Source organism: Gorilla gorilla, chromosome 10, assembly GCF_029281585.2.
Source record: "Gorilla gorilla gorilla isolate KB3781 chromosome 10, NHGRI_mGorGor1-v2.1_pri, whole genome shotgun sequence".
NCBI lineage: Eukaryota > Metazoa > Chordata > Mammalia > Primates > Hominidae > Gorilla > Gorilla gorilla.
This window is the reverse complement of record NC_073234.2, coordinates 36,877,291-36,904,757: the sequence shown is the minus strand read 5'-3', so window position 1 is coordinate 36,904,757 and position 27,467 is coordinate 36,877,291. Positions and strand designations below refer to the sequence as shown.

General features: G+C 36.8%; 1 protein-coding gene across 1 annotated transcript in view; it reads left to right on the top strand.

Moving 5' to 3' along the window:
• Positions 1-24,501, top strand: part of TBK1 (TANK binding kinase 1) — a 50,372-nt gene extending 25,871 nt beyond the window's left edge. Inside the window, exons 7-21 of the mRNA XM_019039387.4 lie at positions 2,437-2,547; positions 4,247-4,426; positions 6,722-6,918; positions 7,873-7,931; positions 8,344-8,435; positions 10,910-11,011; positions 12,460-12,538; positions 17,893-18,014; positions 18,109-18,185; positions 18,773-18,812; positions 19,355-19,456; positions 19,569-19,665; positions 20,056-20,162; positions 20,376-20,447; positions 23,717-24,501. Coding sequence (XP_018894932.1) covers positions 2,437-2,547; positions 4,247-4,426; positions 6,722-6,918; positions 7,873-7,931; positions 8,344-8,435; positions 10,910-11,011; positions 12,460-12,538; positions 17,893-18,014; positions 18,109-18,185; positions 18,773-18,812; positions 19,355-19,456; positions 19,569-19,665; positions 20,056-20,162; positions 20,376-20,447; positions 23,717-23,768 — 1,489 coding nt within the window. The 3' untranslated portion in view covers positions 23,769-24,501. The remainder of the gene's footprint in view (positions 1-2,436; positions 2,548-4,246; positions 4,427-6,721; positions 6,919-7,872; positions 7,932-8,343; positions 8,436-10,909; positions 11,012-12,459; positions 12,539-17,892; positions 18,015-18,108; positions 18,186-18,772; positions 18,813-19,354; positions 19,457-19,568; positions 19,666-20,055; positions 20,163-20,375; positions 20,448-23,716) is intronic.
• The last annotated feature ends 2,966 nt before the right edge of the window (positions 24,502-27,467 follow it).

Here is a 27,467-nt window from a genome sequence, read left to right as displayed (position 1 = left end):
AGTCATTTTTTGTAAGCCAAGGAAGAGATGGATTTCTAGATGTGAAATTAATTATAAAAATAATCCATAATTGACCACACTTCTTTTTATTTTAAAAGACATTAGTGAATAACCTTGTTTCATGAGAAGGCCAGACCACATACACGTAAAACTATGATGTGAAGAATATTGAGTTTAGTGAATGGATAACAACCACTGACAGCCTAACCTGCCCAACCATTCTTTTAGGTCTTAACATATTTCTCAGACTTTTATATATTTGGCCCTATCTTTTGTTTTGTTTTTTTGAGACAGTCTCACTCTGTTGCCCATGCAGGAGTGCGGTGGCCTGATCTCAGCTCACTGCAACCTGCACCTCCCAGGTTCAAGCAATTCTCCTGCCTCAGCCTCCCGAATAGCTGGGATTACAGGCACCCACCACCATGCCCGGCTAATTTTTGTATTTTTAGTAGAGATGGGTTTCACCACGTTGCCCAGGCTGGTCTTGAACTCCTGGCCTCAAGTGATCTGCCCCCCGCCTTGGTCTCCCAAAGTGCTGGCATTACAGGCATGAGCCACCACACTCAGCCTGGCCCTATCTTTTATGAAGCAAACATGACTTAAAGTAATAATCACAACTGTAAAAATATAATTATCTAATCTCTTCTCAAAAAATTGAGGGAGAAGCATGTGTTTCCTTTTGTTGGTTGGAGGAAGTAAAACAAATTCAGATGGTACAATGACTTTTTCTATAACTTGGGTATTTAAGTGTTTTCCAGCAAGGACAGTGTACATATTTATGGGAAGACGACACCTATTTAACTGTACTGATGATTTTGGCATAGCATCCTATTGAGCCTGCTTTATGTCCTTGCTCTTTTAATGAAATCTCTTCATTAATAAAAACTGATAATTTGTGTTTTTCTCATTACACATAAATTGTGCCTAACAGTTAATCATACTTTTTTCATCATAGATAGTATCAGCCTTTAAAGCAATGTCAGCATTTCTTGCTGCCCTAAAAATGGTTTAAATAAAAGTGTGTGCTGCTCACTAATAAAGGAAACATGTGACTCATAAGCAGCTAGGAATAGCTGATGATTTTATCTGACACCCTTGTGGGCAGATATACCATTAGAAGAATTTTATTTTATTAGCACAGAAACTCAACTTTTTATGAACATTGATGCTAAAGAATGTTCAGAGGTGATTGAAGTACTCAGTAATAATAATTGTTTTACTTTACTAATGAAAGATATATTCATCCAACATTATAGTAGTGCTGATTCCTCAGCATCTCATTTGCATGTTATGAATGTACTTATATGTGGATCTTATCAAAATTAAACTTTTTTTTTTTTTTTTTTTTTTTGAGACGGAGTCTGGCTCTGTCGCCCGGGCTGGAGTGCAGTGGCGCAATCTCAGCTCACTGCAAGCTCCGCCTCCCAGATTCACGCCATTCTCCTGCCTCAGCCTCCCGAGTAGCTGGGACTACAGGCACCCGCCACCACGCCCGGCTAATTTTTTGTATTTTTAGTAGAGACGGGGTTTCACCATGTTAGCCAGGATGGTCTCGATCTCCTGACCTCGTGATCTGCCCGCCTCGGCCTCCCAAAGTGCTGGGATTACAGGTGTGAGCCACCGCACCCGGCCAAACTTTTTTAAAACTTGTAAGCATTCCCTTAAGACTTTTGCCATTTATTCTATTCACTTCTCTTTTGCATTAATCCCACACATGTGCACTTACTTCTTAGATAGTTGTCACATGAACACACCTTATTTTCCACATTAATTTCCTCTTTGAAAAAATCTCTTAAGGCAGAAATCCTGGCTGCCACTGCTGAGGAAGCAGCAAATGGTCTAAATCAGTTGTGGTGGTTTGTTCTATTTTTTAAAAAAATAATTAATTTGCTCAAAGCACATTTACTTTAATGTTAAACAAATGTGCTTTTTCCAAAATGTGCAAATGTGTGTTTTCCAATGTGCAAAGAATCTGACACTGTGCTCTATATAGTATAATCTTTTTTGTTTTAAAGAATACTATTCATTCTGCAGAAACTTTAGTTGTGCCTTTGGATAATATGGTAAGAGGGATTATATGCTTTTTTTCATGGTCTAGAGACATTCTGTGACATAACTTATTTTGTGTTTGCTCAGTTTTTTCAGATGGAAAAATTAATATTTTTGTTGTGAACATCAAGATGCTGTTATAAAGCACTGTGAGATCTCAAATGAAAATTAATTATGGCATATATAAATAACTGTACAACCACTATTGTACTTCAGTCAGTCAGATTCAAAGTATTTTGATTGTTTTATGGATCCTGTGAGCATCAATCACAAAGTTTCATCTAGTAGATAATTTTAGGTGCAATTGAGGAAATACTTTTGCAAAGCCCATTAATAAGTCATGCAAAAATGAACTGCTTGTTTTATTCTGCTTTTGTTCCTCCCAAGGTATAAAATAATTACAGGAAAGCCTTCTGGTGCAATATCTGGAGTACAGAAAGCAGAAAATGGACCAATTGACTGGAGTGGAGACATGCCTGTTTCTTGCAGTCTTTCTCGGTAAGTATGGTGTACCTAATTCTCATCTTTTGCACTTTGGTGTTTGAAATCTTTGTTGCCTAAAACCACAGATACTCAAATACTGAAGTGTAGTTTGATTTTATTTTAATTAGATATTGTCAAAGCATGTACTTTGATAAATGATTTTTGTCTTTGTGGTGGTGAAAAGATTTATTCTCTGCTACATGAATAATTTCCCCAGATCTTCATTAGGACACAGGGCATACATTTTTGAGATTGGTAATCACTGGTCTTGGAATTCTTCCCAGTGTAGGGATCATGCTCAGGACCTTAGTATCTTTTGTAATGACCTCCATATTGATGGATAACAAATAGTGGATTAGATATGAGTAAATTTCTCAACTGGAGTTGTAAAAAGCAAACAATGAAGAGATTTAGTATTATCTTCATTTTAAAAAATTCAAATTATTCGAAGGGTGAGAAATAATAGTTTTTTGTACTTTTTAGCATTTCAGATGTTCATATGGGTCTTGTTTAATGTCACAGACAGAAATCAAAAAAATTATATTGTCATTTAAGAATCCTATTATGACAAAGAAAGAATTAAGGTAAAAGAAATTAAAAGTAGAAAGTAAATTATTTTGTATTTCACTCTGGAAATAAAGCCAAGACATGCATCGGTATTTAGTATCTGTGATTACTGAATTAGCTTCCATTTGTCTTGAGTGTGGTAGTTATATAATCCTTAATTGGACACAAGTTATGAATTAGTGGCTTAACACCTGTTTTAAGTTGTGGGTGCTTTTTGTATGACTTTAAATAAATAAATATATAAAACAAGCTAATAAAATATCACTTATTTTATATGTTGGGTTCTGTGAAAATTCATTTAAACCAAGAGTTCCAATGCTGAAATCATTTTCAAAAACCACTATTGTTAACAGTTTTTTGTGTGTGTTATTTTAAAAAGTTTCCAAAATGAAATTGTCATGTAACTAGATTACTAAGAGAAATTCATTGTGTTGGAGAGTAGAAATTTAATATTATAACTGTGATTTGTGTTAAATTTTTATTTAGGAAATACTCATTTTGGGGATCTCAGGCAAAACTGATAAAATGTAAAGGGCTCAGAAAATGAACACTTGCTGGTAAATAATTATATTGCCAAAACTCAGAACCAAAAAAATCTGATGATCTGAACTGCAGCATATTTTTGGAGGGTAACAGGCATTATCTATCGAATCAGTCTTTAGCATACCAAGTTATAAATTCTTTGAGAAAAATTGCTTAGATGCCAGAAAGTATATTATATAATTTTTTTGTTTTAAATAGTAAGAACTCTAGGTACTACAAATCAGCCGTGAAAACAACTACCAGAAATGTAATGGGTCTTGGCACGGTGGCATACACCTATAATCCCACCTGCTCAGGAAGCTGAGACAGGATACTTGAGCCCCAGAGTTTGAGACTGCAATGCATAAAGCATCTGTGAATAGCTGCTGCACTTCTAGACCCCATTTCTAGAAGAAAAAAAGCTATAATTCCTTATTCATTGATGAGTGACATTAAATGAAGGTTACCTAGCTTTCTGAAAAGTTGACAGATTTTAAATTTTTTAAATTAATCTAATATAGTAGTAATGACAGTTCCTTTGATTTGCTGGTAAATACTATGATTTTTTAACCTAGACAGAATATGATATATTCACTCTTCAAGTAACTTTTCAATACTATTTTAGGGGTCTTCAGGTTCTACTTACCCCTGTTCTTGCAAACATCCTTGAAGCAGATCAGGAAAAGTGTTGGGGTTTTGACCAGTTTTTTGCAGAAACTAGTGATATACTTCACCGAATGGTAATTCATGTTTTTTCGCTACAACAAATGACAGCTCATAAGATTTATATTCATAGCTATAATACGTAAGTATCTCTATTTTCTTCTTATATCAACATGTTCTGTTATATAATATTTTCCTAAGTTAGGAAAAGAAATAGAAAAGATGCCTCAGCTTCACCAAAAGTACCCATTTCCCACATGGAAAATTATACTTAAGTGCTTAGTAAATTCCTTTTCACTTATTTTTGGAGTAAAAGGATTGATAATTCTAAAATTTATAGTGAAATTAGCTTGTTTCTTAAACTGTAAGTTTTACAAAAGTACTTTCATTGCTGTGCCTTCTTTCAAGTTACATAATCACATAACCACAAATGGCATCTACCAATAAACGAGCCAGGTTTTGCTAAGTGTACTATCCTGCCATGTTAAAATATCAAAGCCTAAGTCTTCATCATTAGCATGGTTATTTGCCTATGATAACCCTATGCAGATAATATGGTTACTATTAACCATAATAATGGTTAAAGCACCTGGCTCCGGAAAAATAATCAGTGTTTGTTTTATGTAAACAAAAACACATTACACCCATGTGATTAAAAAAATCTACCCATGTGATAAAACTGCATATAAAGTTTTGGTCAATGATGGACCATATATACAACACTGGTTCTGTAAGATTATAATATGATATTTTTACTGTACCTTTTCTATGTTTAGACATGTTCAGATATACAAATACTGTTTCTAATTGTGTTACAGCTGCCTGCAGTATTAAGTACAGTAGCATGCTGTACAGGTTTGTAGCCTAGGAGCAGTAGGCTAGCTACCCTATACAGCCTAGGTGTGTAGAAGGCTATACCATGTAGTTTTCTGTAAATATACTCTATGATGTTCACACAATGATGCATTTTTTAGAACTATTCCCATCATTAAGCAATGCATGACTGTACACGTACATATACTTGCATGTAAAACTGGGGAAATTTGAGTAAGTTGAGTGTATCAATGTTAATAGCTGGTTGTGATGCTTTGCTATATGCAGGATGTCACCATTGGGGGAAGCTGGGAGAAGAATATATGGTGTCTCTCTTCATCATTTCTTAGAACTGCATGTGAATCTACAGTGATGTCAGAATGTTTTGTAAAAAGCTCACCCAGTGTGATTATAGTTAATAATAACTTAATTGTACATTTTAAAATAGCTTAAAAAATATAATTTGATTTTCTGTAACACAAAAGATAAATGCTTGACTGGATGGATACCCCATTCTCCATGGTGTGATTATTATGTATTGCATGTCTGTAACAAAACATCTCATGTACCTCATAAATATATACATTTCCTATGTACACACAAAAATTAAAAACAAAAAATTTTTAAAAGGTCACACAGTGGAGGCTTGTAGAGCCAAATTACAATATTGCTGCTGAAACATTTCTTTTGATGTCATTGATCTATTCATGGGGAAGCTGTCTTTTCCCCCAAAGCATCATTTTGAAAATACGTAGTTTTATTAATGTATTTAACAAACATATAGTCACATAACAAGTGCTGTTCTTGGTTCTTTACATATTTAAGCCATTTAATCCTCACAACAATTCTGTGAAGCGGGTACTGTTGTTATTTCCATTTTACTGATGAGGAAACAGTGCAGAGGAGTTAAGTCACTTACGGTTTTATAGGAAGTTAGTGGAAGAGCTGAGATTTGAACCCAAGTATCTGATTCAAGTCAGTGCTCTAAACCGCTCTGCTATGTTGGTTCTCTATTTGAAAATATTAATAATCTTGGCCAGGCACAGTGGCTCACACCTGTAATCCCAGCACTTTGGGAGGCCGAGGCAGGTGCATCACTTGAGGCCAGGAGTTCGAAACCAGCCTGGCCAGCATGGCGTAACCCTGTCTCTACTAAAAATACAAAAATCAGCTGGGTGTGGTGGTGCACGCTTGTAATCCCAGCTACTCAGGAGGCTGAGGCACGAGAATCGCTTGAATCCAGGAGGCGGAGGCTGCAGTGAGCCAAGATCGTGCCACTGCACTCCATCCTGGGCAACAGAGCGAAACTCTGTCTCACATACACACACATACACACACACACACACACACACACACACACACACACACACAGAGGAAAGAAAATATTAAGAATCCTGTATATTACACAGGTATCCAAACATAAAAATACTTTAGAATTGCTTACTGTATGGACAGGTTATATGGAATGGAGTTTGTAGTATCCACATTAACAAAGCAAGTTTATATGGACTGGTTATGATATTAGGGATATGAATTAGAAATGGATGTTGTTGCACTCATTAAAAATATTTTGCCTCTCACTTTATCCCCAGTTATAGTGTCCTTTTGAATTTTTCTCACACAGTGCTACTATATTTCATGAACTGGTATATAAACAAACCAAAATTATTTCTTCAAATCAAGAACTTATCTACGAAGGGCGACGCTTAGTCTTAGAACCTGGAAGGCTGGCACAACATTTCCCTAAAACTACTGAGGAAAACCCTATATTTGTAGTAAGCCGGGAACCTCTGAATACCATAGGATTAATGTATGAAAAAAGTAAGTTGGGATTTTTCTTGTCGTTCTTACTAGCCATTAGAAAAATACAGCCAGCCTGGGCAACATAGTGAGACCTTGTCTCTACAAAAAATAAAACAAAAATTAGCGGGGCATGGTGGCTTGCACCTGTAGTCCCAGCTGCATGGGAGGCTGAGGTAGGAGGATCGCTTGAGCCCAAGAGGCAGAGGTTGCAGTAAGCCAAGATTGCACCACTGCACTCCAGCCTGGGAGACAGTGTGGGACCCTGTCTCAAAAACAAAAAAATGCACAAAATCTGTCATTGTAGAAATGATTGTCATCTTTATAAAGCTGATGATAACATTAGTGTAGAGCTTTCATAAATATTAAAATTTTATAAATTACTATAGTTGAAAGAGAGTAATTGTAAAATTGAAAAAGCCTTGTAGACATGATTTGACTTCAAATATTTTGTTTCCTAAAACGATAAAATCATTTATCATACGTTTCACTGTAACTCTCTTTAAAAAGTGTTTTGCTAACACTCAAAATTACCTTTTATATCATAAATTTCAGCAAATATTTTTTGTGTGCAGTATGTATAGAACATTGTGCCAAGCTTTAGAGTCTAAGAAAAATTAGATCTGCATTTTTAGAATCTTTTAAATTACTCATTCTACTGGTAGAAAAGAAAATGGATCACCCAGAATTTTACAGTTCTATTTGAAGGTTGGGATTTGATGTAGATTTAAAGAGAAGCATTGGACTCATTGTGTTGATGTATATTTAAGGAAAAAATGAAACTCCTTAGAAATATTTGAGGTAATTTGTTAGAGAATGAGCATTATTGTTTGAAGTAGTGTTTTTTTAATCACGAAAACTACATTACAGATTTTGCCACTAATGTTTAATTTAGACATTGTGTTTGCTCTATAAAGGATAAAGTGATTTTTTCAAAAAGTTTTCTTTCTCATTTTATTTTACTTCATATTTCAGTTTCCCTCCCTAAAGTACATCCACGTTATGATTTAGACGGGGATGCTAGCATGGCTAAGGTTAGTATTTAATTTAATTACTATGTAAACATCTGAATTTAATGTATCCTATCAATAGTGGAAGCAATAACATGTATTGTGTCTTCATGTATGCCTATATGACTTAGGAAATTATTCACTTAAATTGATACCCTTTCCAAGTTATTTTGTGGTCTTTCTTTTTTACTTTTTATCCTTTCTTGAATTCATTATATAAGAAAATTCTCTCCATTGAGATAGTGCATATTTAGATAATGTTAAGGATAACATATTTATTATATTTATATCTATTTTTAACTCTTAGAAATTGGTGGTTTATTGTGTTTTTAATTAACCTGATAAAAATGTGTAAGCTTGAATAATTTTATGTAAAAGTTTTTCTTACCCTGTACCACAATTAGCACCAAATATTGACATTTTATTTCTTTATTAGGCAATAACAGGGGTTGTGTGTTATGCCTGCAGAATTGCCAGTACTTTACTGCTTTATCAGGAATTAATGCGAAAGGGGATACGATGGCTGATGTAAGTAATAGATTGAAATTTTGAAATTGATTTTCATGTAGACCTTGCCCCATCATTGATATTTTCTCTCTTCAAACTAGTTAGGTTAGGTGCTTGATTTTTATTATAATACATTTGTTTCACATTTAGTTTATAAAACATTTAGCAGCTCATTTTTCATGAGTCCTACAGTGACTTTGTGAGACAGAACAAATAGTATCTGAATTTTAAAACTTACACCACGCTATAGGATGTGACGGCAAATGCATTTCTTTTCCTAGGACCTTGAGTAGTTGGTTGTCATTTAACTATGTTAGAAGTCTTTGGCTTGTTAGAATCCAGTACAATCTGTACTTTCTAGCATTTAAGTCCTCAAAGTCTTCCTTAATTTCCTACCATTTTCCCAAATGAAGTACACAGTCCTTTTTTATCACACCGTATTTTTTTTTTTCTTTTTGAGACAGGGTCTCGCTGTCACCCAGGCTGGAGTGCAGTGGCACAATCACAGATTACTGCAGCCTGAAACTCCTGGCCTCAAGTGATCCTACCACCTCAGCTTCCCAAGTACCTGGGACTACAGGCATGCCCCACCACACCCAGCTAATTTTTTTTTTTTTTTTTTTTAGTGATGGGGGTCTAGTTATGTTGCCCAGGCTGGTCTCAAACTCTTGGGCTCAGGCAATCAGCCCACCTCAGCTGGGATTATAGGCATGAGCCACACCCAGCTTTCACAACATTGAGATATAATTCATATACTATATAACTCATGCATTTAAGCATACAGTTTAATGGTTTTTATTATGTTCAGAGTTGTGCAGCCATCATCACTAATTTTAGAACATTTTCATCACCCCAGAAAGTATCTCTGCATCCATTAGTATTCACTCTCCATTTCCGCCTAAACAGCCCTGCCCTAGGCAACCACTAATATACTGTTTGCCTGTTCCAGACATTTCATATAAATGAAATTATACAATATGAATATATAATCTAACAAGCAATTTAAAAGCTAATTTTTTAAAACTAGATCGCTTAATATAGTTATTCTAGATCAGAATAACTGGTCATCTAGTTTAAGTAGTTTCTTCCTGAAAGTGACTCTAAGAAATGTAAGATGGATGTAATTTTTACCTGTTTTTTACTTTCATGATTTATAGATGTCATCTTTCCATCTGAAAAAAATGGAAAATATATTATCTCTTTTGGAAATTATGCTTATTTCTACACATCATTCAAAGCTTTTGAATTTTGCGTACACATCATGATGGCCTTGTGGCCGACAGATGTTAAGAAGTTTGTTTTCTGCACTCATGTCGCTATGTATGTGCCCTTGGACTGTAATGCTTTTGACAGTTTATGTATGCCTACCTCATACCCACCCCGTCTTGCAGAAGTGTGTATGAAGCATTTCATCACTCTTTTTAGGCTCCTTTTTTTTTCTGTTAGCATTATATGAAACCCATAAATTTGTGTTTATCTTTTTCACTGTGTTCACATATCTTAGTTCCTAAGCCTATGCTTTTCTGTTTCCACTAAGAAGCTTCCTTGTTTTTACTGGTTTCTGGAAAAATCTCTGTGTACTAACAGTTTTTATTTTCTCTTATCTACTGTCAATTGCTGATCCATGAAGCTTTTATTCCTTTTACTTATTAGTTTATAGTCCAATAAGTCATGAGAAAATAGTTTTAATGTAAACCACTGTTGGCAAACATTTTCTTTAAAGGATCAGTCTAATATTTTAGACTTTGTGAGCTGCATATGGTCTCTTCTTTGTTTTTACAATCTTTAAAAGTGTAATGTTAGCTCATGGGCCATACAAAAGCAGGCCTCAAGTCTTAGTTTGTTGATCTCTGATGTAGATCAAAAGCCCTTCAATTATATATTTCTTACTGTGTCATCCTTCTTCAGATGACATCACAAGTTGAGCATCCCTAATAAAAAATATTCCAAAAGTCAAATCTTTTTGCTCAAAGTTTATGCTCAAAGGAAATACTCATTGGAACATTTTGGATTCTCAGATTAGGGATGCTTAACCAGTATGTATATATGCAAATATCCCAAAATCCAAAATCTGAAAAACACTTCTGGTCCCAAGCATTTCAGATAAGAGATATTCAACCTGTAATTGGTTTAAAGTATAAATCAGACAGTAGTCTACTCTGAGTAGTAAAAATTAATTCTGGTGGTATAAACTGTAATGCTCTACAAACTATTTGTGTAATTGTAGATTAGTTTTTACTCCTTAATGTAATTTTAATACCTTAGGTTTTTAAACTGTTAACCTAAGTAGTAATGGTTTGTGAAAATATGAGTTCCCTAAGACATCAGGATCACAGAAATGCTTATAATAATAATGTCTCAAAAAGTGTGAATTGACCAATATCATGAATAGTGTTATAAAATGTTTTTGAACTGTAGTACTGCAGTATAATTAGTGATAGATAAGAAAAAATAACTCCTTAGATAAACTAATTAGAATAATTTTCTTTTTTTAGTGAATTAATCAAAGATGATTACAATGAAGCTGTTCACAAAAAGACAGAAGTTGTGATCACATTGGATTTCTGTATCAGAAACATTGAAAAAACTGTGAAAGTGTGAGTAGACTACTTCCTTACTAGTAGGGGTTAAATTATTAAATGTTCCATTTCTGTTTAAATGACTTAGTTATCCTTGGCACAATATGGCATGCGCTAGGGTTTCTATTAAAGATCAGCGGCCTGGCACGGTGGCTCATGCCTGTAATCCCAGCACTTTGGAAAGCCAAGGTGGGTGGATCACGAGGTCAAGAAATGGAGACCATCCTAGCCAACATGGTGAAACTCCGTCTCTACTAAAAATACAAACATTAGCTGGGTGTGGTGGCGCACGCCTGTAGTCCCAGCAACTCGGGAGGCTGAGGCAGGAGAATCGCTTGAACCCAGAAGGCAGAGGTTGCAGTGAGCTGAGATCATGCCACTGCACTCCAGCCTGGTGACAGAGTGAGACTCCATCTCAAAAAACAAAATAAAATGAAGATCAGCCTTAGATTAGTGATTACTTTATCATCACAAAGGCAAAAATGCCAGTTTTCTTGGTAAGAAGTGAACACCATCTCTTAGTGGCATTTCCTCCCAGCCATTGGGTAGGAAAAGGTAGTGGGAAAAACATCTCATTTCTATCTTGTAAAACAGAAACTGTGAATAAGAAAATACGAAACTTGTAATCAACAAAGGAAATAGGAAGAGGTATTCTAGAACAGCCTTTTAGTAGTATTTTTAGAATTATAGGAATTACTTTTAGTTTATTTTTACTTGTTAATCTTATTCCTGAGAACACGTTTTGAAACAGAATGATATTTTTAACTGCCCTCTTTCTAGAATATACTATTTGTACTGCAGAGGAAATACAATAAATGAAATCAGTATTCACTGTTGACCTTCATTAATTCTGAAATGTATTTTTACTATTATCCTCACATAAGATTATTTGAAATTAATTTGTCTTTTCTGTTTTATCCATCCCTTAATCTGCAAATTTAAAATAGAAGCAGATAAAATTCCTTCTTCAGGAAGGCATCAGGTTTTTTTGTTTTTTTGGTTTTTTTTTTTTTGAGAGAGAGTCTCACTCTGTCATCTAGGCTGGAGTGCAGTGACGCAATCTCTGCTCACTGCAACCTCCGCCTCCCAGGTTCAAGCTGTTCTCCTGCCTCAGCCTCCCAAGTAACTGGGACTACAGGTGCATGCCACCACACCCGGCTTATTTTTTTTTTTTTGTATTTTTAGTAGAGATGGGGTTTTACCGTGTTAGCCAGGATGGTCTCCATCTCCTGACTTCGTGATCTTCCCACCTTGACCTCCCAAGGTGCTGGAATTACAGGCGTGAGCCACTGCACCTGGCCGGCATCAGGTTTTTTTTTTAACAATCTGCTGGCTTATAGACTTTGAATCAATTTTTTATTTTTAAATGGTTATGATGAAAGCTCAAATTATTATTTATAAAACATCTTTTTAAAACTATATATTGATTATACTCATTTAATTTTCTCTTTTGACTTTTCATACAGATATGAAAAGTTGATGAAGATCAACCTGGAAGCGGCAGAGTTAGGTGAAATTTCAGACATACACACCAAATTGTTGAGAGTAAGTGTTTACAAAATTATGAAATTTGTAAGCTCATAACCTATTCCTTTGCTGGCACTATTAGATTTAAACTTTCTTAGGAGCTCGGCATGGTAGTACACACCTAGAGTCCCAACTACTCAGGAGGCCGAGGCAGGAGGATCACTTGAGCTGAGGCATTAAAGGCTGCAACGAGTTATGATGGTGCCACTGCACCCTAGCCTGGGCAACTGCACGAAATCTTGTTTGTAAAATAAATAATTTAAATAAATAAACTTTCTTACAGAGATGATATTTCTCACTGCAGAGAAAGAATTTTTCCCATCTTTAGAAACTTCTTTACAATATTAAATAATCTTACTGCCTTGAAATTTTTTGTAACATATTCAAATGACTACTGTAATTTAAACCTCTCTCGCTGTCTCTCTCTCTCAGTGTTTAAATCCATAATGCTCTTGTGTTCTTGCTGTGTCAGTTAAAGCAAGTTCATAAATGTAATTTCACATGCAGTTGAATGTAAAGTGCTTGAGCTTGTTTAGAAATAGATTTAAATTAGGCTGGGCGCGGTGGCTCATGCCTGTAATTCCAACACTTTGGGAAGCCAAGGCAGGTGGATCACCTGAGGTCGGGAGTTTGAGACCAGCCTGGCCAACATGGTGAAACCCCATGTCATTAGCTGCGTGTGGTGGTAGGCACCTGTAATCCCAGCTACTTGGGAGGCTGAGGCAGGAGAATTGCTTGAACCCAGGAGGCGGAGGTTGTAGTGAGTCGAGATCACACCATTGCATTCCATCCTGGGTGACAAGAGTGAAACTCCATCTCAAAAAAAAAAAAAAGATTTAAATTAGAAAAATATTATCAGATTTTTTTCTGAAATAAAAAAGGAAAGAAAGATTTGAGATCTTCAAGGCAGTAATCACTTCTATAGCTAGAAAAAGAAATTAGGACACAAGTCTCTACTCTGCTGAAAAACACAGTAGAATTTCTGGGAGTCTCTGAATCTCTTATTAAAATGTATTATAGAAGTGCACAGGTTTATATATTAGTAATCAGTGAGAGCTGATTACTACTCCCAGACCTGCCCCATTTACCTGCCTACTCATGACTGGCTACTTAAGCAAGGCCTTTTAATTCTTTGCATCCTTGGTTTCTTTTTCTCTAAATCAGCAATTTCTTACCCTGCCCGTCTTATGGGTTGTTGTACTAATTAAATGAGATAAATAAAAATACTGTACTCTTGGCTGGGTGTGGTGGCTCACACCTCTAATCCCAGCACTTTGGGAGGCTGAGTTGGATGGATCAGTTGAGTCCAGGAATTCAAGACCAGCCTGGGCAACATGATGAAACCCCATCTCTACAAAAAATACAAAAAAATTAGCCAGGCATGGTGGTGCATGCCTGTGGTCCCAGCTACTTGGGAGGCTGAGACAGGAGGATCACTTGAACCGAGGAGGCGAACGTTACAGTGAGCCGAGATCGTGCCACTTGCACTCCAGCCTGGGTGACAGAGCCGAGACTGTCTCAAATAAATAAATAAATAAATATATTGTAATCTTGCAAGCTTTCAGTATTCGAAGTATTCTTTCATAAAATGGATGTTAAATTGAAAGTGAAAGGAACTTGATACAATATCCTTTTCACTTTCCAGCTTAGGCTGATGTTTAGTTGTTTCTTTTCCTCAGTTTTAGATCTCAAACAGTGGTTTTCAAAATATGAGTAATGAACAACTAGTAGGTTATGAAGTTGGGTGCCTTGTAATCAGCAATGTATTTTTCAGTGGAACAGAATAGAAAATGTCAGAATGTGTCACATATAATAAGGAAATCATTGTTTATGAAACTTTGGATTCAGGTATATACACACTTTTAAATGTTACTGAGTTAAAACAGTGAGTTTCTTACTATGAGTTGTGGTCAGGAAAGTTTGAAAACCATAGCTATAGAATAAGGTGATTAAAAGTCAGAAAGCACAAAATAGTCTTCCCCAGTATTTGTCTGCATTTAAATATAGGCAGCCATATTGCTGTCAGTGTTTTATATTCTTCTCTGTTTTCACCTTAGAACATGATTTACCTGCTCATAGGCCTAGTGGACATTTATTTCCAGGGCCAGCATCATTTGAGCACTTTAAATCAAAATTAATATATTTTCTTTTGGGGATCTCAAAATGTTTCTCATTTTTATGACATTCCTGTGAGATTAAGATTTCTTTTTATTTATTTATTTATTTTTAAACAGAGTTTCCCTCTTGTTGCCCAGGCTGGAGTGCAGTGGCGCAATCTCGGCTCACTGCAGCCTCCGCCTCCTGGGTTCAAGCAATTCTCCTGCCTCAGCCTCCCGAGTAGCTGGGATTACAGGCATGTGCCACCACGCCCAGCTAATTTTGTATTTTTAGTAGAGAAGTGGTTTCTCCATGTTGGTCAGGCTGGTCTGGAACTCCCAACCTCAGATGATCCGCCCGCCTTGGCCTCCCAAAGTGCTGGGATTACAGGCATGAGCCACCTTGCCCAGCCAAGATTAAGATTTCTTATGAGAAAGCATAGATGACTAAATAGCTTGAGGTAATGGAGTCTTATGACATCAGGACTTCTCACTTCAAGCCAATTACTTTTCCGTAGATATCATTTTTTATCTTTTTCTTTTTTTTTTTGAGATGGAGTCTCACTCTTTCGCCAGGTTGGAGTGCAATGGCACAATCTCGGCTCACTGCTACCTCCACCTCCTGGGTTCAAGTGATTCTCCTGCCTCAGCCTCCTGAGAGCTGGGACTTCAGGCGCCTGCCACCACGTCCAGCTAATTTTTTTTTTTTTTTTTTTTTTTTTGGAGACGAAGTTGCTCTGTTGCCCAGGCTGGAGTGCAGTGGTGCAGTCTCGGCTCACCGCAAGCTCCGCCTCCTGGGTTCACGCCATTCTCCCGCCTCAGCCTCCCGAGTAGCTGGGACTACAGGCTTCCACCACCAGGCCCGGCTAATTTTTTGCATTTTTAGGAGAGACGGGGTTTCACCGTGTTAGCCAGGATGGTCTCAATCTCCTGACCTCATGATCCGCCCACCTCGGCCTCCCAAAGTGCTGGGATTACAGGCGTGAGCCACTGCGCCCGGCTTCCTAGTGGAGACCTTACAGACATTTTTCCCACCACAAAAGTAAAATTTATAAGTAGAAAAAATACCACATATATTATGCACCCAAAAAATGATGCTTAAAAGTTCTGTCCATTGCCCTGCAGCAGTGCTTCTCAGAGTGGCTCCTGGGCCACAGGTCGCAGTGGTTCACACCTGTAATCCCAGAACTTTGGGAGGCTGAGGTAGGCGGATCACTTGAGGCCAGGAGTTTGAGAGCAGCCTGGCCAACAGGGTGAAACCCTGTCTCTAATAAAAATACAAAAATTAGCCGGGCGTAGTGGCAGACGCTTGTAATCCCAGCTACTGGGGAGGCTGAGGCAAGAGAATCACTTGAACCTGGGAGATGGAGGTTGCTGTGAGCCGAGATCATGCCACTGTCCTCCAGCCTGGGCGACAGAGACCCTGTCTCAAACAATAAAAAATAAGTAAAGAAGAGTGGCTCCTGGGCCAGCAGCTTCAGCCTCACATGGGAACTGACTAGAAATGCACATTTTGGGACCCCACCTCGGATGTGTTGAGTCAGCAACTCGCTGGCAGAACCCAGCAAAGGCCCTTTTTAATAAGCCTTCCAGGTGATTTTCATGCTGCTAAAATTTGGGTAATCACTGTTTTCATTTTCTTTTATATGTATTATTAAATGACTGTTACTCTACAAACATATGGTTGTTATTTTTACTTTTTGGATACCATTATAGTGTAGGCATTTCCCAGGGTTTTTTGGTAACACCATTTTCTTAATGATATGATGTTGCAGCCAGTGGATTTATTACAGTCTTACTTATTAATTGCTCTACTGTTGGTCCTTTAGTTTGCTTTTCACTCTTCTATGTAATGCTGTAAGAAATGACTTTTTCCATAAACTATTTTCCATATATTGGATGTATAATTTAACACATTCTAACATTAATGTTAAAAAAGACATAAAGCATAAAAACCGAGATATATATTTGATCATATAAAAATTTAAGCTGGGCACAGTGGCTCATACCTGTAATCCCAGCACTTTGGGAGGCCAAGGTGGGGGTAGACTGGTTGAGCTCAGGGGTTCAAGACCAGCCTGGGAACATGGTGAAACCCCAACTCTACCAAAAAATAAAAAGAAAAAATTAGCAAGACGCAATAGCACGCACTTGTAGTCCCATCTACTCAGGAGGCTTAAGGTGAGAGGATGGCTTGAACTCAGGAGGCAGAGGTTGCGGGAGCTGGGATTGCACCACTGCACTCCAGCCTAGGCGACAGAATGAGACTCTGTTTCAAAAATAAAATAAAAATTTAAGATCTGCACATGTTTAAAAAGTGTTAGAATGCAAATAAGTTGGGAAAATGTGGTAAAGGGTTTTTTATAAAAATAACTCATACAAATTGATAAGGAAAATAGTCAATCTGCAAAAAATAGATGAGCACAGAACATTTAGAGACAATTTATAAATGAAGAAAATATATCTGGTGAAAACACTCTTGAAAAAATGCTCAAATCCAATAGTAAGAAAAAATTGCATAACAGTAAGATACTATTTTTGTCTTTCAGATTATCAAGGCTTAAAAAATTATAATGCCAGTGCTGACAAGAGTGTGGTTTAAAGGGCATCCTTGTTTGTTGCTAGTGGCAATGTCAGCTACTACTGACATTATTTGAAAGGCAATAGTGTGTATCAGGACCTTTAAAATATATGGACATATTTATCCTTTAAGTCTAACCTTCATCCTTTCTTCATAAGTTTTACAAATACTGTATGCATTTCTGTGGTAGGTAAGTGATAAACTTACTAAGCTTAAAATGAACAGAATCTTAGATGAGGTTTCTTTTCATTTTCTGTTTTTAAGAGGAGTTGCTTTGGTTTGGCCTCTAAACAAGAAGAGCACAAATCTTGCTGCCTACACAGTTGATATTTGGAACTATTCTAGTGGTTCTATTTAATTTTCACAACAGGGTTATGAAATGGAGAATTAACCACTTTTTACAGATAAGGAAACAAGATTAGAAGTATTTTACATGTGGTTTTAGAAGGGTATTTACTGAATGAAATGTTTTATAAGATGTATTACTGCTGGTCTCATGTTTTATTATCATACTGTACCCCTGGTGGAAATCAACCTAAGAAACTCTTTTGTATTTAAAAATGGAAATAATTACTGTGCCTTTGAATTGAAGTAATCTACAAAAGAAATGTCGTCCAGACTTTAGACTTTGTTGGGACTGTGATGATCATTTCTGGCTTTTGGCAATCTAGATCTGAACCTTTGGTTTTATTTAGCTTTCCAGTTCTCAGGGAACAATAGAAACCAGTCTTCAGGATATCGACAGCAGATTATCTCCAGGTGGATCGCTGGCAGACGCATGGGCACATCAAGAAGGCACTCATCCGAAAGACAGAAAGTAGGTTATAGCTTTATGCGTAGTTTCTGCTCTTATTAATGTCCTTTTTCACATTGACTCAGTTAATTTATTTGAGTTTTTCTTCCTTAAATAGTGTAGAAAAACTACAAGTCCTGTTAAATTGCATGACAGAGATTTACTATCAGTTCAAAAAAGACAAAGCAGAACGTAGTAAGTAAAATTTGCTATTTGTTAATTTAATAAATCCTTGTTAGTAATTAGTTATAATTCAGTTAAATTAATTTGGTATATCTGTAAGGGTAGCTTTTTAAGCTGCTTTTTCAGAGATGTGATTCTGTCAGGAAAAAGGTTGATTGTGTTAAAAAAAAAAAAAACTATCCTTAAAATCAACCTTTTGAATACTTTAAATCAGGGTCATGAACACCAGAACCTCTAAAGGCCAGGCAGGTAACAGAAAGGAATGAGATTGGCCAGTGGGGACTCATCTACAGGGGAGAGCCACTACTCATATTCACCAAAGGTATTGCCCAGTCTTCCCATTTCTCAAAAAAAGCTAGAAATACAGAATTTGTTAGAAATACCTTGATTTTTAAATGTTAACTGTTAATTGTTTTCTACATTGTTATTTACAGACCAAATAAAAGCATCTGTGGGCCATAAGTAACCCATGAGCCACAAATCTATGACATCTGCTTCAGACTCTTAGCCTTTTTGAAGCAATAATCTCAAAAGAAAATACATTGTGTATAATATTATGATTCTATATTAACTACAGTAATATATTTTCCTATTTCTAGGATTAGCTTATAATGAAGAACAAATCCACAAATTTGATAAGTAAGTATCCAGATTATGTTTAATAGTTATTTTTGGTGCTATTTTGGTTATCTTTATTAATATGATTCTTCTTAAAGTTGAAATTAATTACAATTTAAAAATACATTTTAATCTTGATTTTACAGGATTGTTACAATATGTAGACATTTTTGAGGTTCACACATCTGCTCCCTAATTGGGAAGTTACCATGATGGGAGAAGGAGGGGGGAGAAAGATTACCATTTCAGTCAGTCAGCTTCTGCCTCATATGCTCTGATTGCAGAAATACAGATAATACAGCACGTAGGCAAGGGCAGACTTAACTACCGTCTTAATTTTAACCTCATTCAATAGGCATTTTTTTTACATCCATTTTGAACCTTCTCTTTGTCTTCTTGCTGCTATAATGTCTATCTTAGAAACGTTTACTTTCTCCTGTAAATATTCTAAAGCCACAACAATCATTATAGGAAAGATACATTTCATATATTTGAAAATTTCTAAATATTGAAAGTAGAAACAGTGACATTGGTTTAAGCCTCTGATTATTTCTAAATTACAGGCAAAAACTGTATTACCATGCCACAAAAGCTATGACGCACTTTACAGATGAATGTGTTAAAAAGTATGAGGCATTTTTGAATAAGTCAGAAGAATGGATAAGGTGAGTAAACTTCTTTTGGAGTGATTAGTGGTTGACTGCACAATATAAATGTACATTTGAAGTAAGAATGCTTCACTAGACTGCATATCAATTGATTCTTTTTGGTTTTCAGAAAGATGCTTCATCTTAGGAAACAGTTATTATCTCTGACTAATCAGTGTTTTGATATTGAAGAAGAGGTATCAAAATACCAAGAATACACTAATGAGGTAGGTACAGCTGTCAAGGAAAAATTAAAATTCTTCTCAGTTTATAACTGATAGTGATTGACAAGGGAGAAATGGGATAGAATGTGCCTACATTCAGTTCCACCCACCAATTTTTAATATGTATTTTGAGCCAAGTTTTAAGAATGTAGATGTTTTACAACTAAAAACAGCTGATAAACCATCCTTTTATCAACTATAAGAAAAGTTTCTTTCTTAAAAGGGTGTTGATTTAAGTATTGTATCATTGATAGTTTTGAAATCAAAATTTAAAGTTTTTTTAAAGGACTTATTAAAAGCTGTAACACTTGATGTCAGATCTGTAGTAAGTACTTTTGTTCTGTGATTAATGTGGGGTTGTTTTTTTCTTTTTTTTTTTTTTTGATGTTTCAGTTACAAGAAACTCTGCCTCAGAAAATGTTTACAGCTTCCAGTGGAATCAAACATACCGTGACCCCAATTTATCCAAGTTCTAACACATTAGTAGAAATGACTCTTGGGTAAGAAACTCATCATTTGGAAACTGTAGTGTTTTCATTTGCTTTCATTGCAGTTTGTGCTTTTGCTCTTACATTTTGAAATTTTTTATGTTTGTTGTAATACAATGTTTAATAAGGTTATTTATTGACCAGTTAAAAGAAAATAAAACATAAACATCATTCTAAAACATTTGCATACTGCTTTTGAGCAAAGGTGCTTGTTTATTTTAATAGTATGAAGAAATTAAAGGAAGAGATGGAAGGGGTGGTTAAAGAACTTGCTGAAAATAACCACATTTTAGAAAGGTGAGTAATGCAAAAATAATTACTGTGATTTTCTGTGCAATTGAGTTCATTCACATCTGTGCTTATATCTTCCTGTATCAATAGATTCAGCAGTGGTAAAGGGTCATAAAGTCAGAACTCATGTTTTTCTCTCTATGATTGTGTATCTGTGATGCCTTTTAATGGTTGATTAGTTCCATTTTATAGAAGCACTGGTTAATCGAATTACTTATTTGAATCAGTTTGTAAAGATCAAACTCTATTTACATTATTTTTATAACTTAATTCATTGGAATCATAATTTTCAATTTGGCGAATCAGAGTTGCTTTTTAAGATACCAGCACTTTGGTGCTGAGTAGCTTACAGGGTCCTCTGCACACCTCCTTGCAGGTGAAAGCCATAGGTAAATGCAGTACTTTGAGGAGTTAGGTGTCTGCTTATTATCTGCAAAATCCTAATAGATAAGGCCAAAGAGATTTGAAAGCCTGCAGAGGCAATAAAGCAATTTTTGGATGGCAGTTTTCCTTATCCTGATTCCTCAGAGAAATTAAGTCATATTTGGCTCTGTAATAGAACCTTTTCTTTTTCAAGCCCTTAGGTTCTCCTCTATAGGTTCTCAAACGCTTGTAATGCTAATAAAAATATTTCACATTTGGCCGGGCACGGTGGCTCACACCTGTAATCCTAGCACTTTGGGAAGCCAAGGCAGGCAGATTGCCTGAGCTCAGAAGTTCAAGACCAGCCTAGGCAACATGGCAAAACCCTGTCTCTACCAAAAATACAAAAATTAGCCGGGCATGGTGGTGCACACCTGTAATCCCAGCTACTGGAGAGGCTGAGGCACGAGAATCACCTGAATCTGGGAGATGGAGGTTGCAGTCAGCCGAGATCACACCACTGCACTCCAGCCTGGGTGACAGAGTGAGACCCTGTTTCAAAAAAAAAAAAAATGGATATGGAATTTCTGGGTCAGAGAGTATGTCAATTTCAATTTTGTTGGGTTTTAGTAATTTTATTCTTTTTTTTTTTTCCCCCCCGAGACGGAGTTTCGCTGTTGCCCAGGCTGGAGTCCAATGGAGTGATCTCAGCTCACTGTAACCTCTGCCTCCCGGGTTCAAGTGATTCTCCTGCCTCAGCCTCCTGAGTAGCTGGGATTACAGGCGCCCACCACCACACCCAGCTAGTTTTTTGTATTTTTAGTAGAGCTGGGGTTTCACCATGTTGGCCATGCTGGTCTTGAACTCCTGACCTCAGGTGATCCACTTGCCTCAGCCTCCCAAAGTGCTGGAATTACAGGCATGAGCCACCGCACCTGGCCAATTTTGTTCTTTAAAAGGGTGCATGTTATAGTCCTAAGCAGATAAAACCTATGCATTTGGCAACATTGAATGTATAACATCTTTTAAACATTTGCCAATTTGTTTAGTAAAAACCGAGATCTTAATTTATATTTCTGTGGTTTATAGTGACGTCAAACATCGTTTAATATGTTTGTTGAATTTTCATTTTTGGGGGGAGTTACTCGTTAACTTTAAAAAATATTTTTCTTGTTTATAGTAATTATCTAACTTTTATAGTATCCAGTTTACAGTTTCTTCAGAACTTGAGCTAAATCCTTTTAGGCTTAAAGATCACCAAGTAGAAGAGACTATAAAGATGTGTGCTTTTTTTTTTTTTTTTTTTTTGAGATGGAGTCTCGCTGTGTTGCCAGGAGGGAGTGCAGTGGCGCGATCTTGGCTCACTGCAACCTCCACCTCCCGAGTTCAAGCGTTTCTCCTGCCTCAGCCTCCCGAGTAGCTGGGACTACAGGCACACGCCACCATGCCCAGCTAATTTTTGTATTTTTAATAGAGACAAGGTTTCACCATGTTGGCCAGGATGGTCTCAATCTCTTGACCTCGTGATCCACCTGCCTCGGCCTCCCTAAGTGCTGGGACTACAGGCGTGAGCCACCGCGCCCAGCCAAAGATGTGCTTTTAACTTTTATATTTAACTACTTATGCCTTGTGGAATAAAATCCCAACTTCCTAAACCACATTTAGTAAGTCAGTTTCTCCTGTGTTTTATTTGCAGGTTTCTTGACAATATATAGGTGATATAACATGGCATAATCTTAACGTAAATGTTAAGTGACAAAACTAGTAATGGAAGCCAGATTTTGTTCAGGGTATTATACTATTCTGTCTCCATGTGGATAACCCACTATCACTTCAAATTTTTTTTTGAATCTAAAATCATCTGTCCCAACTCAGTTTTCTCTCTACTCCTTATCCTGTTCGAAGGTACCACCTTTCTCCTAACTCCCTTAAACATAAATTATTTTAGACACTTAATCTTCTTTATACCCTCTCAACAAGTTTGGCTCCCATATTTCCCCTCGTCACCCTCATTCAGATCTCCTTTCCCTTTCATATGTGATATATGGTAATAACCTATTTTTTGTCTTAACCCCAAGCTCTTCCCATCTGTCATGGGTATTACAGCCAAAATCATCTTTCAGAATACTGATGTAATCGTATGACTTCTTTGGCTCAAAAGTTTCTAAACTCCTGTTACCTAAAAAGTCAAGTCTAAATTTATACTTCGATTCAAAGAGTATAATAGTCTGGTTCCAGCCTGTTCACCCAACCTTACTTCCCACTGCTCCCCAAAATAACATTGTGTTCTAGCAAGGTCTCATTTCTCAACTTGCCTTGGGTATGTCACACTCCCAACTCGGTATTTTTTTTTTTTTTTAGACAAAGTCTCACTCTGTCACCCAGGCTAGAGTGCGGGGGTATGATCTCGGCTCACTGCAACCTCTGCCTCCCGGGTTCAAGCAATTCTCCTGCCTCAGCCTCCCGAGTAGCTGGGACTATAGGCACACGCTACCACACCCAGCTAATTTTTGTATTTTTAGTAGAGAAGGAGTTTTGCCATATTGGCCAGGCTGGTCTCAAACTTGTGACCTCAAGTGATCTGCCTGCCTCGGCCTCCCAAAGTGCTGGGATTACAGGCATGAGCCACTGTGCCCTGCCCCAATTCTATCTTAGTTTATAAATCCCACCCCACCAGAAAGAAATTATCCAGTTCTTACTGACAGTTTCTTAATTACATCATTACATCGGTTTTTCATGTATTTATGATAATACCATGCTGTTCCAGTAAGAAATAGAACAAATCATAGTTACTTAAACTCTTTAAAAATAAATAGCTATTTATTCCTCTGAAAAGTATTTTAAGGTTGGGGGCCTTTATACATAAATGCAGCTTTTGAGATTACCATTTTTTCTTTGTGTGTGTGTTTTAGGTTTGGCTCTTTAACCATGGATGGTGGCCTTCGCAACGTTGACTGTCTTTAGCTTTCTAATAGAAGTTTAAGAAAAGTTTCCGTTTGCACAAGAAAATAACGCTTGGGCATTAAATGAATGCCTTTATAGATAGTCACTTGTTTCTACAATTCAGTATTTGATGTGGTCGTGTAAATATGTATAATATTGTAAATACATAAAAAATATATAAATTTTTGGCTGCTGTGAAGATGTAATTTTATCTTTTAACATTTATAATTATATGAGGAAATTTGACCTCAGTGAGCACGAGAAGAAAGCCATGACCGACCAATATGTTGACATACTGATCCTCTACTCTGAGTGGGGCTAAATAAGTTATTTTCTCTGACTGCCTACTGGAAGTATTTTTAAGTGGAACCAAAATAGGCATCCTTACAAATCAGGAAGACTGACTTGACACATTTGTAAATGGTAGAACGGTGGCTACTGTGAGTGGGGAGCAGAACCGCACCACTGTTATACTGGGATAACAATTTTTTTGAGAAGGATAAAGTGGCATTATTTTATTTTACAAGGTGCCCAGATCCCAGTTATCCTTGTATCCATGTAATTTCAGATGAATTATTAAGCAAACATTTTAAAGTGAATTCATTATTAAAAACTATTCATTTTTTTCCTTTGGCCATAAATGTGTAATTGTCATTAAAATTCTAAGGTCATTTCAACTGTTTTAAGCTGTATATTTCTTTAATTCTGCTTACTATTTCATGGAAAAAAATAAATTTCTCAATTTTAATGTAAAGAGTTCATGTGTTTCTTTGTATCCAGTTTGTGAAACAAGTTATCTTTTGAAAGTAACAATATAGATGATAATCATAAACTACTCAGAATATTGGATCTAGGGACAATTTTGTGTCTCTTCTAAACCCACTAATTCTAAATTTAGTATGAAGTTCTTTCATATACTTAGGCTATTATACAAATTGAAAAGGAACATTTCCTTTTTTTTTTTTTTTTTGAGACAAGAGTCTTGCTCTGTTGCTCAGGCTGGAGTACAGTGGTGTGATCTCTGCTCACTGCAACCTCGGCCTCCGAGGTTCAAGCAATTCTCCTGCCTCAGCCTCCCAAGTAGCTGAGATTACAGGTGTGCACCACCATGCCTGGCTAATTTTTGTATTTTTAGTAGTGATGAGGTTTCACCATGTTGGTCAGCCTGGTCTCAAATTCCTGGCCTCAAGTCATCCGCCCGCCTCAGCTTCCCAAAGTGCTGGGATTAGAGGGGTGAGTCACCACGCCCAGCCGAAAAGAAACAGTTTCTCTGAAAAATCTACCCAGAGTTCTAGACTAAGGGATTGTGCTCAGCAAGAAATTATTTCATCCAACAGGACTTTTCTTTCTTTTGGTTTTGGTTTCTGTCTTTTCAGACTGGTGAAGTGTGATTACATAAAACCCGCGTATCATAAAAATAACATATCCTAAAGAGAAATAAATTTGTCTACCAAGAACATCAGTAACTTCATCAGTTTTAAGAAATGAGAAGATTAGGATCTTAAGTGAGATTATGATGCATTATTGTAGTGGAGAATTTTAAGCGTCATATGTACACATAACAAATAAATGCAAGGGTGAATGCCTTTATTTAAATAATACAGTTATCCACTGTCAGTTACCTGTTTAGTTTGAGAGTGTGTGGGGCAAGGAAGTATTTAATCCCTCTTTATTTTAATTTTCCATTCGACCGTCTAATATGGGTATCTTGTATAGTTTAAAAGCTTATATCACTGAATAGTAGGTAAAATTTTACTCAAATTATGTGATTATTTGATATATTTGCCAATTTAGTTTTTATTTCAGCACCTCTAGCAAACAACACCAATAAATAGAACCTTTATGTGGAGATTGTATTTTTATTAATAGTATTGATAGGAACATATCTATTCCACAGTAGTATTTTTTAAGATTTGCTCTTTTATTTCCCCGTTACAGTGACATGGAAGAGAAGCATTCTTGCTTTCAGTATTTTACCCTCAAAAATGCATCCTCATTCAAAACATTTATTTTTCAAAACATTTTAAATAAATAAATGCATGATACCAGTCTGCTAATGTTCAGTGACTATTTAAATGAAATTAGCTTTAAAATAAGTTGTATCTTCACTTTAGTAGCTTTTTAAAAATATTATAATATTTCGAAAAGATAGCAATTAATGGTATAAAAATAGTATATATAACAAATAGAAGATGGGTGTGATGGCTCATGTCTGTAATCTCAGCGCTTTGGGAGGCTGAGGCAGGGATATCACTTGAGATCAGGAATTCTAGACCAGCCTGGGCAACATAGCAAGAGCCCTGTCGCTACAAAAAAAAAAAAAAAATTTTTTTTTTTAATTGGCCAGGCATGGTGGCATGTGCCACAGTCCCAGCTACTCAGAGGCTGAGCTGCAAAGACTGCTTCAGTCCAGGAGTTAAAGGTTACAGTGAGCTATGATTGCCAGCCTGGGTGGCAGAGAGAGACCCTGTCTCAAAAAATTAAAAAAAAAAAATAGAAGCGTTAGTAGATGTAACTCTTAGCATAAAACAAGTTATAGTACTGACAGCAGAAAAAATAAAAGTGAAATATGTGAATATAAAGTATATCAAAAGAGAGCTTTGGCCGGGCGTGGTGGCTCACGCCTGTAATCCCAGCACTTTGGGATGCCAAGGCGGGCGGATCGCCTGAGGTCAGGAGTTCAAGACCAGCCTGGCCAACATGGTGAAACCCTGTCTCTACTAAAAATACAAAAATTAGCTGGGCATGGTGGCAGGCGCCTGTAATCCCAGCTACTTAGGAGGCTGAGGCAAGAGAAAAGCTTGGACCCGGGAGGCAGAAGTTGCAGTGAGCCAAGATTGCGCCACTGCACTCCAGCCTGGGCAACAAGAGTGAGACTTTGTCTCAAAAATAAAAAATAAAAAAAAAGGGATAGCTTCAAGTAAATAAACAGGAATGTAAGGTTAGGAAAGAAATGGGAAAAATAATCCCATTAAGTCTCCTAAAATTCGAGCTGCTGGCGGGGCACGGTGGCTCATGCCTGTAATCCTAGCACTTTGGGAGGCTGAGGCGGGCCAATCACCTGAGATCAGGGGTTCGAGACCAGCCTGGCCAACATGGTGAAACCCTGTCTCTACTAAAAATAAAAAATTAGGGCGAGCACAGTGGCTCACGCCTGTAATCCCAGCACTTTGGGAGGCTGAGGCGGGTGGATCACGAGGTCAACAGATCAAGACCATCCTGATCAACATGGTGAAACCCCTTCTCTACTAAAAATACAAAAATTAGCCGGGCGTGGTGGTGTGCACCTGTAGTCCCAGCTACTTGGGAGGCTGAGGCAGGAGAATTGCTTGAACCTGGGAGGCAGAGTTGCAGTGAGGTGAGATTATGCCAACCGCACTCCAGCCTGGCAACACAGCAAGACTCCATCTCAAAAAAAATAATAATAAAAATAAATAAATAATTAACTGGGTGTAGTGGCATGCACCTGTAGTCCCAGCTACTCGGGAGGCTGAGGCAGGAGAATCACTTGAACCCGGGAGGTGGAGGTTGCAGTGAGCTGAGATCACGCCTGGGCAACGGAGTGAGACTCCATCTCAAAAAAAAAAAAAAAAAATCCAGCTGCCATTATTTTGGAGGTTACCAAATTATTGGCTTATAGACCTGATTATACAATGTCAAAAGAAATGCTTCTTAGATATTAAAAAAAATCAACATTTCTTTACAAATGTAGTGTCTTTA